General features: G+C 44.5%; 1 protein-coding gene across 2 annotated transcripts; it reads left to right on the top strand.

The window, feature by feature from the left end:
• The first annotated feature begins 4,998 nt into the window (after positions 1-4,998).
• Positions 4,999-9,924, top strand: LOC135055925 (putative nuclease HARBI1). 2 transcript variants are annotated; one of them, XM_063960527.1, is made up of 5 exons: positions 4,999-5,959; positions 6,045-6,417; positions 6,726-6,747; positions 8,052-8,624; positions 9,751-9,924. In XM_063960527.1, exons 1-3 carry the CDS (start codon positions 5,215-5,217, stop codon positions 6,727-6,729), a joined length of 1,122 nt encoding a protein of 373 aa, XP_063816597.1. In that variant the 5' UTR covers positions 4,999-5,214; the 3' UTR covers positions 6,730-6,747; positions 8,052-8,624; positions 9,751-9,924. The 2 variants fall into 2 exon arrangements, with proteins under 2 accessions (XP_063816597.1, XP_063816596.1); XM_063960526.1 differs by having other exon boundaries at positions 6,045-6,747.
• Positions 9,925-16,057: the final 6,133 nt, after the last annotated feature.

Below are 16,057 nucleotides of genomic sequence, written 5' to 3'. Positions count from 1 at the left end.
TTTTTCCTGCCAGTATAAGTACGGACTGTGTGACGTGCCTACTTGGATGCGGTCACTCATATAATCCTCCACCATTCTATCAATGTTGAGAGAATCATATGCAGTGACAGTAGACGACATGTCCGTAATCGTTGTCAGGTCCTTCAGTCCGGACCAGATGTCAGCATCAGCAGTCGCTCCAGACTGCCCTGCATCACCGCCAGCGGGTGGGCTCGGAATTCTGAGCCTTTTCCTCGCACCCCCAGTTGCGGGAGAATGTGAAGGAGGAGATGTTGACAGGTCGCGTTCCGCTTGACTTGACAATTTTGTCACCAGCAGGTCTTTCAACCCCAGCAGACTTGTGTCTGCCGGAAAGAGAGATCCAAGGTAGGCTTTAAATCTAGGATCGAGCACGGTGGCCAAAATGTAGTGCTCTGATTTCAACAGATTGACCACCCGTGAATCCTTGTTAAGCGAATTAAGGGCTGCATCCACAAGTCCCACATGCCTAGCGGAATCGCTCCCTTTTAGCTCCTTCTTCAATGCCTCCAGCTTCTTCTGCAAAAGCCTGATGAGGGGAATGACCTGACTCAGGCTGGCAGTGTCTGAACTGACTTCACGTGTGGCAAGTTCAAAGGGCATCAGAACCTTGCACAACGTTGAAATCATTCTCCACTGCACTTGAGACAGGTGCATTCCACCTCCTATATCGTGCTCAATTGTATAGGCTTGAATGGCCTTTTGCTGCTCCTCCAACCTCTGAAGCATATAGAGGGTTGAATTCCACCTCGTTACCACTTCTTGCTTCAGATGATGGCAGGGCAGGTTCAGTAGTTTTTGGTGGTGCTCCAGTCTTCTGTACGTGGTGCCTGTACGCCGAAAGTGTCCCGCAATTCTTCTGGCCACCGACAGCATCTCTTGCACGCCCCTGTCGTTTTTTAAAAAATTCTGCACCACCAAATTCAAGGTATGTGCAAAACATGGGACGTGCTGGAATTTGCCCATATTTAATGCACACACAATGGCCCTCATTCCGAGTTGATCGCTAAGAGTCATCGCATCGCAAATGTCCGAAATGTAAGTATCTGCGCATGCGCAAATGCGTGATTACGCATGCGCGAAGACATACGTACGACAACTGTGCAAAATTACTTTGGGGAAAAAAAGCCGTAACTGCCAAATGAAAACGAGGAGTGGCGTGGGCGTGGCGGAGGTGAGACTTCGCAATGCTCCGACATGGGCGTGAAAGTGGGCGTACTGTGTGGGAGTATGCAACTTGCAATGGGCGTGTTTTTCGCAAATAAACTTTGTCGCTGTTAAAACTAACATAGGAAACCGTAGCAACATTCACGCAGCAGCAGAGTAGGTCTGCAGTTACTCTACATTTGCGAAGTACTGGTACAAGTGTGTATGCAGTAATTAGCAGTTAATTGGAGAGCACATTCATCTGATGTTCAATTACTTGTTAATTACTGAGCACATGAAAGTTACCAACCACCAATTGACTGAACACACATTACATGTTTATTCTACTCACATATTAATCTCACACACTGTGAAATAAGGTTGTTATTTGTGTTTAACTTGGTGTGTAAGCATTGTGACGAAATGTTTTAATGTGTGTTAGACTACTAAATACAAACAAGTTACATTTTTATTTAAAGTTATATAATTCTGCAACATTCTGATTAATTAACCAACACCCACATAATGCCGCATACACTATGTTTTATTTTTAAAAGTCACAATAATATATGTTTTTAACATCTGTCAATGTTTTCAATGATGTCATGTTGTCCAAAGATATTTTATCAAGTTGTCGTGTCTGTTTTATTAATATGGACATTAAAGTGTGGTGCAAAACATACCTTTTTTAACATTTTTGTTTAATTTTAAGGAGAATTAGCAGATTGGTCACCAAGTGTCTATATGTTGACCTAATCTTTTGGTAACTAAGATTTTGCTAATGCATTACCTTCAAGAAATTGCACACATTTTTTTTTTTAAATTTTTATTACAGTAATAATATTATCCAACATTTAAACATGGCTCCACATGAGTCTCACAGGCAGAGATAGACCAAGCACCAAGCAGATGGCACTGACAAAAATTATATTGCAGAACTCAGTACTCTGCAAATTTCTGCTTCTGACAAAAGTATCTTATAAATTCATAAATTCAACATATTTCACACCCTGCCACACAAAAATTTGACACAAACTGAGAAATAATTAGTATCCACCACACAAACACAACAATACACAGCACACTAGTGAGAGGAAGATGGCTCTGTTGTTTTTTAAAAGAAACTCACAGGCTACAATTCCTCCAAACAGAAAAAAGTCATTTCACTAAGAGGGAGTGATCCATTCTGGCCACACAAGCCAAGTCCAAAATAACATAGAGGCAACTACAAAAACATGGGTGCTGCCCATCTGGAGAGACATCACTTTCTTCTTTTTCGCCCCGCCTGAGGCTGATCTTCTTTGCTTGGTCTGCGGAGTGACCTTCGTTGGGCCTGCCCAGTGTCCTGTTCTTCCTGGGCAGGGGCAGGGGAGGGAGCCGATGTGGTTGGCTCTCTGCCACTGTGGGCAAGGGAGACAGCGATGGCCTGGAGCCCTTGCAAGATGTTAGTTGCAAGGCTTTGGTTTGAGGAGGCCAGTTGTTCTTGGGCCTGCCTGATCTCTGCCAGACTTTGGCAGAGTTGAGCAACACCTTGCTCAACACAGGTTCGGATCTCAGTGAGCCGGACAGTTATCTGGCTTACCTCCCGGATGACCCCGTCTTGAAATGTGTTTAGGCTCTCACCATACCTAGCAATTTCAAGCAGGATCTCCGGGATAGCAGAGGGTTGGGTGGGGGGGCCAGTAGGAACCTGCATAGGTGGGTTTTGTTGGCCCACACTGGCAGACCCACTAGGTCCCTCCACCTCAGCCTCAACCACATAACCGGCCTGTGACTCAAACTGTTCACCCCCCTGTGCTGTGTTTTGTGGCAAGCAAATAGAAGAATGTGTGGGGGAAAAGTTGGAGTCAAAATTAGTTTAAGATTATTAATACAGTTCAAATTTCAGACAAATACATGTGTAAACTTACCTTCCAAGTCATGTCCCGTCAGAATCTCAGGCAGGTCCGTGTCCATATGAGACACCCCTTGGCCCTCCTCATAACTCACACAGGCCATCGCCATCTCCTCCAAGTCAGTAAACTCCACAGCGACAGGTGGTCCCCCCCCTGTTGCCCTTGAGGCATTCCACTCCGCAGCCCTCTTTGCCTTCAGGCGGGATTTGAAGTCGGCCCACCTACATAAATATTGTGAAAGAGGGAAAAAGTTGAGTCTTCTTATTGTTCAAAGTAAATATATAGCACACATGTTCTGCTTGTGTTTGCTAGACATAACATGACATGTAACTACATTTTTTATGCAACTTAGCACAGAAAAAGGATTGTCAAGATGCACTTACCGTCGTCTCACTTCCTGTGATGTTCTGACGACAGAGCCAACTTCATTCACAGATTTTGTGATGTCTCTCCAGATGCGTTCTTTGGAAGCAGCCCCCATGTTTTTGGGGCCCCTATGTATTTTGGACATGGCCTGCGTGACCAAGACACGCAACTCCCTCTTAGTGAATGCAGGCTGTCTTTTTTTCCGTCTGGAGGTAGCCTGTGAGGTTTCTTCAGGTTGGTCATCTCCATCTTCCTCCTCACTAGCAGCTTCTGTCTGCTGTGTTTGTGTGGCTAAAGTCAATTCTCCCTCAGTTTGCTCACTATGTGTGTGTGGCAGGGTATCCACACTCAATTGTTGAGGTTCAGAAGCAGAAATTTGCAGAGTACTAGGTCCTGCATTAACCTCCGCAGAGGCGTATTCTAACAAGCGCCTTTGACACTCTAGCCGTTGTTTCTGCAATGCCATCTGCTGCTCTGCAATGCGGTCTATCTCTGCTGCGATTTGCTCACGAGAAGCCATGTTTGTGATGACGTGTGTACGCCGAGGTGTGTGCGCTTATATACCTACGTGCGACTCGTTAATTCACACAGGTGTACACTGTTATTCTGTTGAATGATTGCACTGCTTATTTAAGGGCCTACTGTGCATGCTGTAAGTGTTGGTAGTTTGGCGTTTGAGTTGTTGGCTTGTGCGGGAAGGTGATAGTGGAATTGGCAGAGTGAGTAATTGTCAAGCATACCTTTGTCCTTTTCTTTGCGTTTTGAATATAGACAGTGGCATTTTTTGTGGGTATTTTCGTTTGTGAGTATTCTGTTTTTTTTTTTTTTTTTTTGGTGTTGGCAAGTTTTTTAAATACATTTTAATATTTTAATTTTTATAACACATATATATTTTGCAAGTCCATTTGTGAAAATATTCCCGTGCTTCTTTGTTTTGACTGTCATTAGTGTTCTCTTGTAGGAGTTTACTTTTTGGTGAGAAAAACCAATTTTGTATTCATTTTTGGGTGTGGTCCACAAAAACAAGACTTTATTTCTTTAGGAGCAGGTAAGTGTCGTTGGCCTGTGTTGGAGCTTGTTTGTTGGAAGTGTCTGTATGCTGTTTTTGACTGTCATTTGTGTTCTCTTGTAGGAGTTTACTTTTTGGTGAGAAAAACCAATTTTGTATTCATTTTTGGGTGTGGTCCACAAAAACAAGACTTTATTTCTTTAGGAGCAGGTAAGTGTCGTTGGCCTGTGTTGGAGCTTGTTTGTTGGAAGTGTCTGTATGCTGTTTTTGACTGTCATTTGTGTTCTCTTGTAGGAGTTTACTTTTTGGTGAGAAAAACCAATTTTGTATTCATTTTTGGGTGTGGTCCACAAAAACAAGACTTTATTTCTTTAGGAGCAGGTAAGTGTCCTTGGCCTGTGTTGGTGCTTGTTTGTGTTTGTTAAAATTTTAATTTTTTTTTTTTTAAAGTTTGCTAAACAAAGTGTTTGGGTTTTCCAGGATTGATCTGCAAAGTAGTGTTTGTCTTTCCTGGACTAGGTACTAAATTTCTTATTTTTTTGGTATTTTTTTTTAATAAAGTTTTTTTGCATTAATATATGTTTTTTATATCCAAATATTAAATTTAGTTTTATTTGCTTTTTATTTTTGCATTTTGGACATGAATTCAACACAGAAAAAATGTACGCTCCTGCAGTAAGTTGACACCACAATTGTAAAAACAGTTATTGTGTAAAATTTTGGAAAACTTTGAATTATTTTTTTTTTACATTTCTTAACATTCTCTCCAAAAAGTGTGTGATGTCAATACATATTGCGGCAGAAGCCCTACCTCCCCAACCCACGCCAGCACTCCCACCCCAACCGCCAGCCCCACAACCACAGCCGGCTCCTCATCAACCAAGGCAACGGAGGCGTGCTAGGCCACCAATTTTCAGAACCCGTGTCAGACTTTTTGGGATGCCAGATGATGTGGTGGTGCGTAGATACCGGCTGCCACCACATCTAATCCTAGACACTCTCTCCATAATAGAGAGTGATCTGGAGTCTGAAATTCGGTATCCTACAGCAATACCACCATTGACACAATTCCTTGCAGTGTTACATTTTTTGGCCACAGGATCATTCCAGCATGTGGTTGGAGACCTGGTTGGCATGTCGCAGGGCCAGTTCAGTAAGGTCCTGCGACGTGTCTGCCAGGCTTTCCTCAAGCGTGTTAAGCAATTTATTGCTATGCCTTTGGATGTTGGTGCCCTAGATGTGGTGAAGCGGCAATTTGCGGAAGGTGGTAGTCGCTTCCCACATGTTATTGGGGTTGTGGATGGCACACATGTAGCTATTCAGCCACCAAAACATAATGAAGAAATTTTTAGAAACAGGAAACTGTTTCATTCTCTGAATGTAATGGTTGTTTGTGGGCCATCCCTCCAGATCCTTTCCCTGAACGCAAAGTTTACTGGAAGTTCCCATGATGCGTATGTCATTAGACAATCAGGGATATGGCAGAGATTAAGATCAAGTCAACGACCAGACATGTGGTTATTGGGTGAGTTGTTGCTCAAATATTTTTGATTAAAACAAAATTAAATTTTAAAATTTTAAGATCTAAATTTTTGCTTTTATTCCAACAGGAGACCGTGGATATCCTTGCACCCCCTGGCTCATGACTCCTTACCGTAATCCCAGGCCAGGACCACAGATGGCATTTAACTCCGCGCTTACTGCCACTAGGCAGCTGGTGGAGCGCACAATTGGTGTCCTGAAAGGGCGGTTTCGTGTTCTCCACCGCACTGGTGGCGACATCATGTATTCGCCGGAGATGGCAAGTAAAATAGTGGTCCTGTGCGCAATACTCCATAATATCGCGGTAAGGAGTAGTGTAGAGCTTCCTCAGGCAGAGGAATTGCCTGATGAGGAGCCAGGGGTTGTGCCACGCTTCGGTGGGGGGAGTGTGACACGGAGGGGGAGCCAAGTGAGGGCAAGAATTGTAGCAGAATATTTCAGGTATAGTGTTTATATATTTTATATTTGGCCAAATAATACAACACAGTATGCTTCTGTTTTATAAACCATGATTTCAATTTGTATGATCTTGTAAAGTGATTGGGTACGGATTTTGTGGTGTTGGAATGTGTAATTGTTTTTGGTTCAAAATACAAAAACACGTTAAGCTTACAATGTTTATTTTGAAATTTAAATACTGTAATGTTGCTAAATAGTGTCCTTATTTGTTTTATATCATCAAATCCTGATTATGTAACCAAACACACAAACAAATGATACTCAATGTTTCACACTTTGTGACTGTCCAGCTGAATTATCACACGAACTGTGGTGAGTACACAGATATGTTTAGTATTTGTAACTAAAGTCTGTCTCTGTGTGTGTTTTGTTTGCTTAAATTTGTGTACCAAACATTTTCGCTTCTGCTATTGCGTTTTTACGCTCGTGCCAAATAACACTCTGCTTTTCACAGCATTGCAAAGATCAATAAAGTTAATAGAAATGACAACATAGATTTTTGACCAATCACATGCTAACAGACACTATAAATATATGCCCAAATAAGGAAAACGCCATTGCCATGATGCGTGCAGCACCGTTCACCAGGCGGGAGCTCCGCGTGCTGGTTGCGGTGATGGACCGCCGCGTAGGCCGCGTTGGGCGCTTCATCCCCAATCGGGTGAAGCGCGAGGCCTACGCGGAGGTCCGCCGCCTGCTGCGGACGCGAGTCCGCAGCAGGCGGACAATCATCCAGCTCGAAAGGAGGTGGAGTGATCTCCGTAGGCGGACTCCAGATTTGTTGGCGGAGATCCGCCATCAAATCCGTGCGCTGCATACACGAAGTAAGTTACCTTACATAAGTTTTTTGCACTAAATTGTGCTAATGTGTTATTTTCCAATTTTTGGCCTTCCGTAATTTAAGTAACAATTGTTAAATACAATGAGCACTGCAGGGGAAGCATATGTAACATGTGCAGAGAGAGTAAGTTTTGGGTGGGGTGTGTTAAATCAGGTGCAAAAATTTGCAAGGCTAAAATAAAGCTGCATGTATTTACCCTGGCCATAATTTTAAATTTAAAAAAAAAAACACACTCTCTCGGGACATGTTATATCTGCCACCCCTGCACTGCACATGCTTTTGGCCAATTGCCTACTCAATACCTGCTGTAAACCCCTTGGATTTGCAGACATTTTACAGTAAGTGGTAGGCTAATTGCAACCTGCAATGCCCTTTTATGGAAATTAGGACACTGTGTGTGGTTAGGTAAAACAGTACTGACTGTAGCAAAGTAACACCAAACAAGTGCATGTTTACAAAAAATAAGAAGCAGGCAGGAAATTAATCCACAATACTTGATCAGTGCAGCCTATATAATAAGGTGCCTTGAATAGTAATCTGGTGATGTTGCTGAGACCAATCACTATGACTCAATTGCCTAGATTAAGGAATGAGCTTCAAAGTTAAATTTTAGACTCATTTTGTTTGCTGTGGCCAACATGAAGAGGATCTTAACATGTTTGCTTTTCTTTGGAACAAAACAAATAATTTAACAATGAACAGAACATTGATAAAACAAATTGATTACTATGTAATTTATCATGTTTGAACAATTTGAACAATATTATCATTCTAGGACAACAACAACGGCAAAACTCCCCACCCCCTTCCCCTTCTCACTCCCCCTCCCCTTCTCACTCCCCCTCCCCTTCTCACTCCCCCTCCCCTTCTCACTCCCCCTCCCCTTCTCACTCCCCCTCAGCTTCCCAGTCCCCCTCAGCTTCCCAGTCCCCCTCATCTTCCCAGGCCCCATCAGCTTCCCTGGCCCACTCCACTTTACATTCCCCTTCTCACCACACCTCTCCATCTCTTTCTGGGACCCCTTCTCCTCCTTCCCATACCCCTTCTCCTTCAAAATCAACATCACAATCTGAACCACCCTCACCCTCTATTGCTTTAACTTTTTCTCCGCCCCCCTCGCCCTCTCAATCAGACCCCCCCTCTGAAATTGCGGACCAAATCCAGCCTCCTTCCCCCATCCAGCCTCCTTCCACAATCCCTCCTCCTTCCCCAATCCCTCCTCCTTCCCCAATCCCTCCTCCTTCCCCCATCCAGCCGCCTTCCCCCATCCAGCCAACATCCCCACCAAGTGAATGGGCAGAGGAAGCCCCTGCCGAACGTTCCGGGAGTCTGGATGTTGCCGTGGAAAGTAAGTATATTTTAATTTTTTTTAAAATGATTACCCACTTACACTTACAATGCCAAAACATGCAGTGTTGTACTGTTTGAATTCTTGGACCCTGGAAAAATATTTAAAAATTTCATCATGGTGTACATGTTGCCTTTACATATTTGTGAGTGTCATTATATGTACAGTGTGTATGTGTGCAATGTTTTGTGTGTCCACTCTAGGTTGACACTCATTAGGTAGCCAGGGTTGCCAGGAGAACAGGGTTTATATGTGTTACTTTTTCTGGGAAACAGTTAGACCTGAGTGGAGTTTAGTATGTTTGCCTTTTACACTTGGGCCTGTGTAGTCTGAATATTTACACTTAAAAATCACATGCTTCACTTTGTTATGCAGCCTAATGACACACTGTTTTTTTGTGTGAAAGTTACATTCTCAAAATTAATAAGTGTTCAAGTCAAACATGTTTGCACTTATTTAGTAAGGGCAGCTTTCATGGAGTGTGGGAATGCTATGATATGTTGGCCTTCTGAAGATGTAGATATGCAGTGTGATGATGCAGGACCAACCCACTAAAAATACAAAACAAATAAAACAACAAATGGGAATGAATGCCAACATGGTGTCACACTGACGAAGATGGTAGTTATCTTTAACATGGGATGTCGGACATAGCAATCAATAAGATTATACTTAAAAAATTGGGATCCACTTCTACAATATAATAATCATATTTTTGCTTGATTGCTATGGGCAACGTTCCATCTTAAATATAACTCACATAGTAGTAAATGTAACACATGGTCTGGAACACTTTAAAATCTGATAAAAAGGCTGAGCAGGCTTGTGTGTTCTGCTAATGATTGTACCATAAAACAGGCAGGATGTAGTAACTTTGCCATTAAAGCAGGCCTGTCCAAACTGCGGCACTCCAACTGTTGAGAAACTACACATCCCAGCATGCCCTGACACAGCTTTGCCATTCCCTGACCACAAAACTGTGTAAAGGCATGCTGGTATATGTAGTTTCACAACAGCTGGAGTCCAGCAGTTTGGACATGCCAGCATTTAAGTGTGCTTTGCGCCTTGCTTGGCTAATAAGTAATGTAATTAAGTTATTAATGTTTGTGTTGCATCTTAATTTCAGATGTTGCAGTTGGAGATCCCACAAGTTTTTCAGGGATACTTTACACCATGAGCCAACACCTGCAAGGAATGATGGATTGTGTGGACCATTTGCAAAAATTTGCTTGACTTGTATTCTTTTATTTGTAAAAAAAAAAAAATATTAACAAATACAAAAATAAAAAAGTTGATTAAAGTTAACCGGGTGTTGTGTTTATTAATGCAAAAAAGGATCAGCAGATTGGCAGGCAGAATTTGTTTTGTACAAAAAATTACACACATCTAACGTTACATTTTTACCAAAAAAAAAAGGAGATTATTGTGTTAAGAAACATGTAAACACCTTCATTCACAAACAACACCTTTAAAAATTAAAAAAGTGAAAAAAATAAAAATAAAATTTTACACTTTGACATGTTGATGGCCAATTATGGCAACAAAGTGTTAATTTTTTTTTATTCTCACACTTAATTGTTTTGGAACATTATCAATCATTACACTAATTGGGTTCGTAATTGAAAAGGGCTTGTGGTCTTTAAAAGGAAAGGTGTCATTGCACTTAATAGGCCAAAAAAACATTTTTGTGCGTTTTACCTTAAAAGTGGGCACTTTTACGCAAAACTTTGTAAATATACTCAAACTTAGTATTTTTACGATTAAGTATGTGTTATTGCGATGATTTCGCAATGCTGCGATGGTTTCGCATTACTGCGATGTCATTTGGCGTACGCCCACTTTGTGTAATACTGCGTACGAATGTGCAAAAATACGTTGGGGGCGGAGGTTCGCATATTTACTACATTAACGCAACTTTGCGAATATGTTGTGCGACCGAAAAACTTAGCGATCAACTCGGAATGAGGGCCAATATTGCTGGCGTTGTCCGATGCCACAAATCCACAGGAGAGTCCAATTGGGGTAAGCCATTCCGCGATGATCTTCCTCAGTTGCCGTAAGAGGTTTTCAGCTGTGTGCGTATTCTGGAAAGCGGTGATACAAAGCGTAGCCTGCCTAGGAAAGAGTTGGCGTTTGCGAGATGCTGCTACTGGTGCCGCCGCTGCTGTTCTTGCGGCGGGAGTCCATACATCTACCCAGTGGGCTGTCACAGTCATATAGTCCTGACCCTGCCCTGCTCCACTTGTCCACATGTCCGTGGTTAAGTGGACATTGGGTACAACTGCATTTTTTAGGACACTGGTGAGTCTTTTTCTGACGTCCGTGTACATTCTCGGTATCGCCTGCCTAGAGAAGTGGAACCTAGATGGTATTTGGTAACGGGGGCACACTGCCTCAATAAATTGTCTAGTTCCCTGTGAACTAACGGCGGATACCGGACGCACGTCTAACACCAACATAGTTGTCAAGGCCTCAGTTATCCGCTTTGCAGTAGGATGACTGCTGTGATATTTCATCTTCCTCGCAAAGGACTGTTGAACAGTCAATTGCTTACTGGAAGTAGTACAAGTGGGCTTACGACTTCCCCTCTGGGATGACCATCGACTCCCAGCGGCAACAACAGCAGCGCCAGCAGCAGTAGGCGTTACACGCAAGGATGCATCGGAGGAATCCCAGGCAGGAGAGGACTCGTCAGAATTGCCAGTGACATGGCCTGCAGGACTATTGGCATTCCTGGGGAAGGAGGAAATTGACACTGAGGGAGTTGGTGGGGTGGTTTGCGTGAGCTTGGTTACAAGAGGAAGGGATTTACTGGTCAGTGGACTGCTTCCGCTGTCACCCAAAGTTTTTGAACTTGTCACTGACTTATTATGAATGCGCTGCAGGTGACGTATAAGGGAGGATGTTCCGAGGTGGTTAACGTCCTTACCCCTACTTATTACAGCTTGACAAAGGGAACACACGGCTTGACACCTGTTGTCCGCATTTCTGGTGAAATACCTCCACACCGAAGAGCTGATTTTTTTGGTATTTTCACCTGGCATGTCAACGGCCATATTCCTCCCACGGACAACAGGTGTCTCCCCGGGTGCCTGACTTAAACAAACCACCTCACCATCAGAATCCTCCTGGTCAATTTCCTCCCCAGCGCCAGCAACACCCATATCCTCCTCATCCTGGTGTACTTCAACACTGACATCTTCAATCTGACTATCAGGAACTGGACTGCGGGTGCTCCTTCCAGCACTTGCAGGGGGCGTGCAAATGGTGGAAGGCGCATGCTCTTCACGTCCAGTGTTGGGAAGGTCAGGCATCGCAACCGACACAATTGGACTCTCCTTGTGGATTTGGGATTTCGAAGAATGCACAGTTCTTTGCTGTGCTGCTTTTGCCAGCTTGAGTCTTTTCATTTTTCTAGCGAGAGGCTGAGTGCTTCCATCCTCATGTGAAGCTGAACCACTAGCCATGAACATAGGCCAGGGCCTCAGCCGTTCCTTGCCACTCCGTGTGGTAAATGGCATATTGGCAAGTTTACGCTTCTCCTCCGACAATTTTATTTTAGGTTTTGGAGTCCTTTTTTTTCTGATATTTGGTGTTTTGGATTTGACATGCTCTGTACTATGACATTGGGCATCGGCCTTGGCAGACGACGTTGCTGGCATTTCATCGTCTCGGCCATGACTAGTGGCAGCAGCTTCAGCACGAGGTGGAAGTGGATCTTGATCTTTCCCTAATTTTGGAACCTCAACATTTTTGTTCTCCATATTTTAATAGGCACAACTAAAAGGCACCTCAGGTAAACAATGGAGATGGATACTAGTATACAATTATGGACTGCCTGCCGACTGCAGACACAGAGGTAGCCACAGCCGTGAACTACCGTACTGTACTGTGTCTGCAGCTAATATAGACTGGTTGATAAAGAGAAGATGTCTATGTAACTATGTATGTATAAAGAAGACTGAAAAAAATCCACGGTTAGGTGGTATACAATTATGGACGGACTGCCTGCCGAGTGCAGACACAGAGGTAGCCACAGCCGTGAACTACCGTACTGTACTGTGTCTGCAGCTAATATAGACTGGTTGATAAAGAGAAGATGTCTATGTAACTATGTATGTATAAAGAAGAATGAAAAAAAACCACGGTTAGGTGGTATACAATTATGGACGGACTGCCTGCCGAGTGCAGACACAGAGGTAGCCACAGCCGTGAACTACCGTACTGTACTGTGTCTGCAGCTAATATAGACTGGTTGATAAAGAGAAGATGTCTATGTAACTATGTATGTATAAAGAAGAATGAAAAAAATCCACGGTTAGGTGGTATTACAATTATGGACGGACTGCCTGCCGAGTGCAGAGACACAGAGGTAGCCACAGCCGTGAACTACCGTACTGTGTCTGCTGCGACTGGATGATAAATGATATAAAAAATATATATATATCACTACTGCAGCCGGACAGGTATATATTATATATTATATAATGACGGACCTGCTGGACACTGTCTGTCAGCAGAATGAGTTTTATTTTTATAGAATAAAAAAAAAAAAACACACAAGTGAAGTCACACGACGAGTGTTTAACTTTTTCAGGCAATCACAATATAAGTATACTACTAACTATACTGGTGGTCAGTGTGGTCAGGTCACTGGTCAGTCACACTGGCAGTGGCACTCCTGCAGCAAAAGTGTGCACTGTTTAATTTTAATATAATATGTACTCCTGGCTCCTGCTATAACCTATAACTGGCACTGCAGTAGTGCTCCCCAGTCTCCCCCACAATTATAAGCTGTGTGAGCTGAGCAGTCAGACAGATATATAATATATATAGATGATGCAGCACACTGGCCTGAGCCTGAGCAGTGCACACAGATATGGTATGTGACTGACTGAGTCACTGTGTGTATCGCTTTTTTCAGGCAGAGAACGGATATATTAAATAAACTGCACTGTGTGTCTGGTGGTCACTCACTATATAATATATTATGTACTCCTGGCTCCTGCTATAACCTATAACTGGCACTGCAGTAGTGCTCCCCAGTCTCCCCCACAATTATAAGCTGTGTGAGCTGAGCAGTCAGACAGATATATATAATATTATATATAGATAATAGATGATGCAGCACACTGGCCTGAGCCTGAGCAGTGCACACAGATATGGTATGTGACTGACTGAGTCACTGTGTGTATCGCTTTTTTCAGGCAGAGAACGGATATATTAAATAAACTGCACTGTGTGTCTGGTGGTCACTCACTATATAATATATTATGTACTCCTGGCTCCTGCTATAACCTATAACTGGCACTGCAGTAGTGCTCCCCAGTCTCCCCCACAATTATAAGCTGTGTGAGCTGAGCAGTCAGACAGATATATATAATATTATATATAGATAATAGATGATGCAGCACACTGGCCTGAGCCTGAGCAGTGCACACAGATATGGTATGTGACTGACTGAGTCACTGTGTGTATCGCTTTTTTCAGGCAGAGAACGGATATATTAAATAAACTGCACTGTGTGTCTGGTGGTCACTCACTATATAATATATTATGTACTCCTGGCTCCTGCTATAACCTATAACTGGCACTGCAGTAGTGCTCCCCAGTCTCCCCCACAATTATAAGCTGTGTGAGCTGAGCAGTCAGACAGATATATATAATATTATATATAGATAATAGATGATGCAGCACACTGGCCTGAGCCTGAGCAGTGCACACAGATATGGTATGTGACTGAGTCACTGTGTGCTGTGTATCGCTTTTTTCAGGCAGAGAACGGATTATAAAGTAAACTGCACTGTCCTCACTAGTAAACTCTCTCCACTCAGTCTCTACACTTCTACAGTAACAGTACTCCTCCTAGTCAGCTCCAGTAAATCTCTCTCAGTCTCTTATAATCTAAATGGAGAGGACGCCAGCCACGTCCTCTCCCTATCAATCTCAATGCACGTGTGAAAATGGCGGCGACGCGCGGCTCCTTATATAGAATCCGAGTCTCGCGATAGAATCCGAGCCTCGCGAGAATCCGACAGCGTCATGATGACGTTCGGGCGCGCTCGGGTTAACCGAGCAAGGCGGGAAGATCCGAGTCTGCTCGGACCCGTGAAAAAAACCATGAAGTTCTGGCGGGTTCGGATTCAGAGAAACCGAACCCGCTCATCTCTAGATGATACGTATGGCCAATTTGGACGATATGACATTACTTACATCGATATCATCCAAATTGGCTTGCATGTTTAAATGATGATCGATCAACGATGAACGATTGCAGGGACGCGCATCGTTCATCGTTGTTGCATACACACTGAAAGATATGGACTATTTATCTGTCATTTCTGCTGCGGGGTACACTGGGCTCCACAAGTCTGGACAATGGGGTGTAGAGTAGGATCTTGATCCGAGGCACCAACAGGCTCAAAGCTTTGACTGTTCCCAGAATGCACAGCGCCGCCCCCTATATCACCCCGCCTCCCAGCACAGGAGCTCAGTTTGTCAGTTGGTGCTGCAGTAAGCAGGCACTTAACAGAGGAGCTGCTCCTAGCAGCCCTGAGAAAAGCTTTTTATGAGGTAAAAAGTGAAGACTTCAAGGGCAGCAGCGGTGGTAAATGTCTTGTGACATTAACTGCTGCAGCTCCAGCTCTCCCCTGCGGCGCTGTACACTCCCGAGCCCTGGTTGCCGGGTACCTACAGCGGAGGCTCTGGTTTTCTTCATGTTAGACACACACGGCTGGGGCTCTCCAGGATCGCGTGGCCGCGCTTCGGGAGGTGGTAAGTGGGTCCCGCTCGCGGGACCCGGTCTTTATCGCGATCCGGTGCGGTCAGTGGAAGGCAGGCCGCACGCGCTGGCGGTGGACACTGTGGATACAGGCGATCCCGCTAGATCACCAGGGCATGGGCCATAGTTGCCGACTTCTGGGCTGCTCTCTCCGGGAGAGAGCAGCCCGTCGGCTCAGCAGGGGGGGGCTGGCAATGAGGTGACGTGTCAGGGGGGCGGGCCAGAGGCGGAACGGGGGCGGGTCAGAGGTGGAACGGGGCATGGCTTCTGGGCAGCGTCATTTAAGCCACGCCCCGCTGTGTAATGCCGCGATTACCGGCATTATACAGCAGGGGGCGTGGTTACGATGACGCGATTCAACAAGAATCGCGTCATCACCTGCCCGGACCGCCCACTTTACTCGTTAAGTGGGCGGCGGGCAGGGGGTGACCCCCGTAAATCGGGAGACTTGCCTGCTCTTCCGGGGGGCCGGGAGGGTCACCCGTTTTCCGGGAGCCTCCCGGCCATTCCGGGAGGGTAGGCAAGTATGGCATGGGCGCATGTCAGGTTTTCTCTTAAAACCGATTTTAATATCGCCCACAGTACCCGGTGGTTTTGCCAGCAAGCGGGATGAGGCTTAGACCTGAAGCCCCTCCCCCAGCCCCAGGGCGCC

The sequence above is a fragment of the Pseudophryne corroboree genome, chromosome 3 (genome assembly GCF_028390025.1).
Source record: "Pseudophryne corroboree isolate aPseCor3 chromosome 3, aPseCor3.hap2, whole genome shotgun sequence".
NCBI classification, from domain to species: domain Eukaryota; kingdom Metazoa; phylum Chordata; class Amphibia; order Anura; family Myobatrachidae; genus Pseudophryne; species Pseudophryne corroboree.
The sequence above is the reverse complement of the archived record's forward strand: the minus strand, read 5'-3'. Positions and strand labels throughout refer to the sequence as shown.

Coding starts and splice junctions, on each gene's coding strand:
- LOC135055925 (XM_063960526.1), top strand. CDS start 5,215: ATGTCAATACATATTGCGGCAGAAGCCCTACCTCCCCAACCCACGCCA. Junction 5,960..6,044: donor ACCAGACATGTGGTTATTGG/GTGAGTTGTTGC, acceptor TTATTCCAACAG/GAGACCGTGGATATCCTTGC.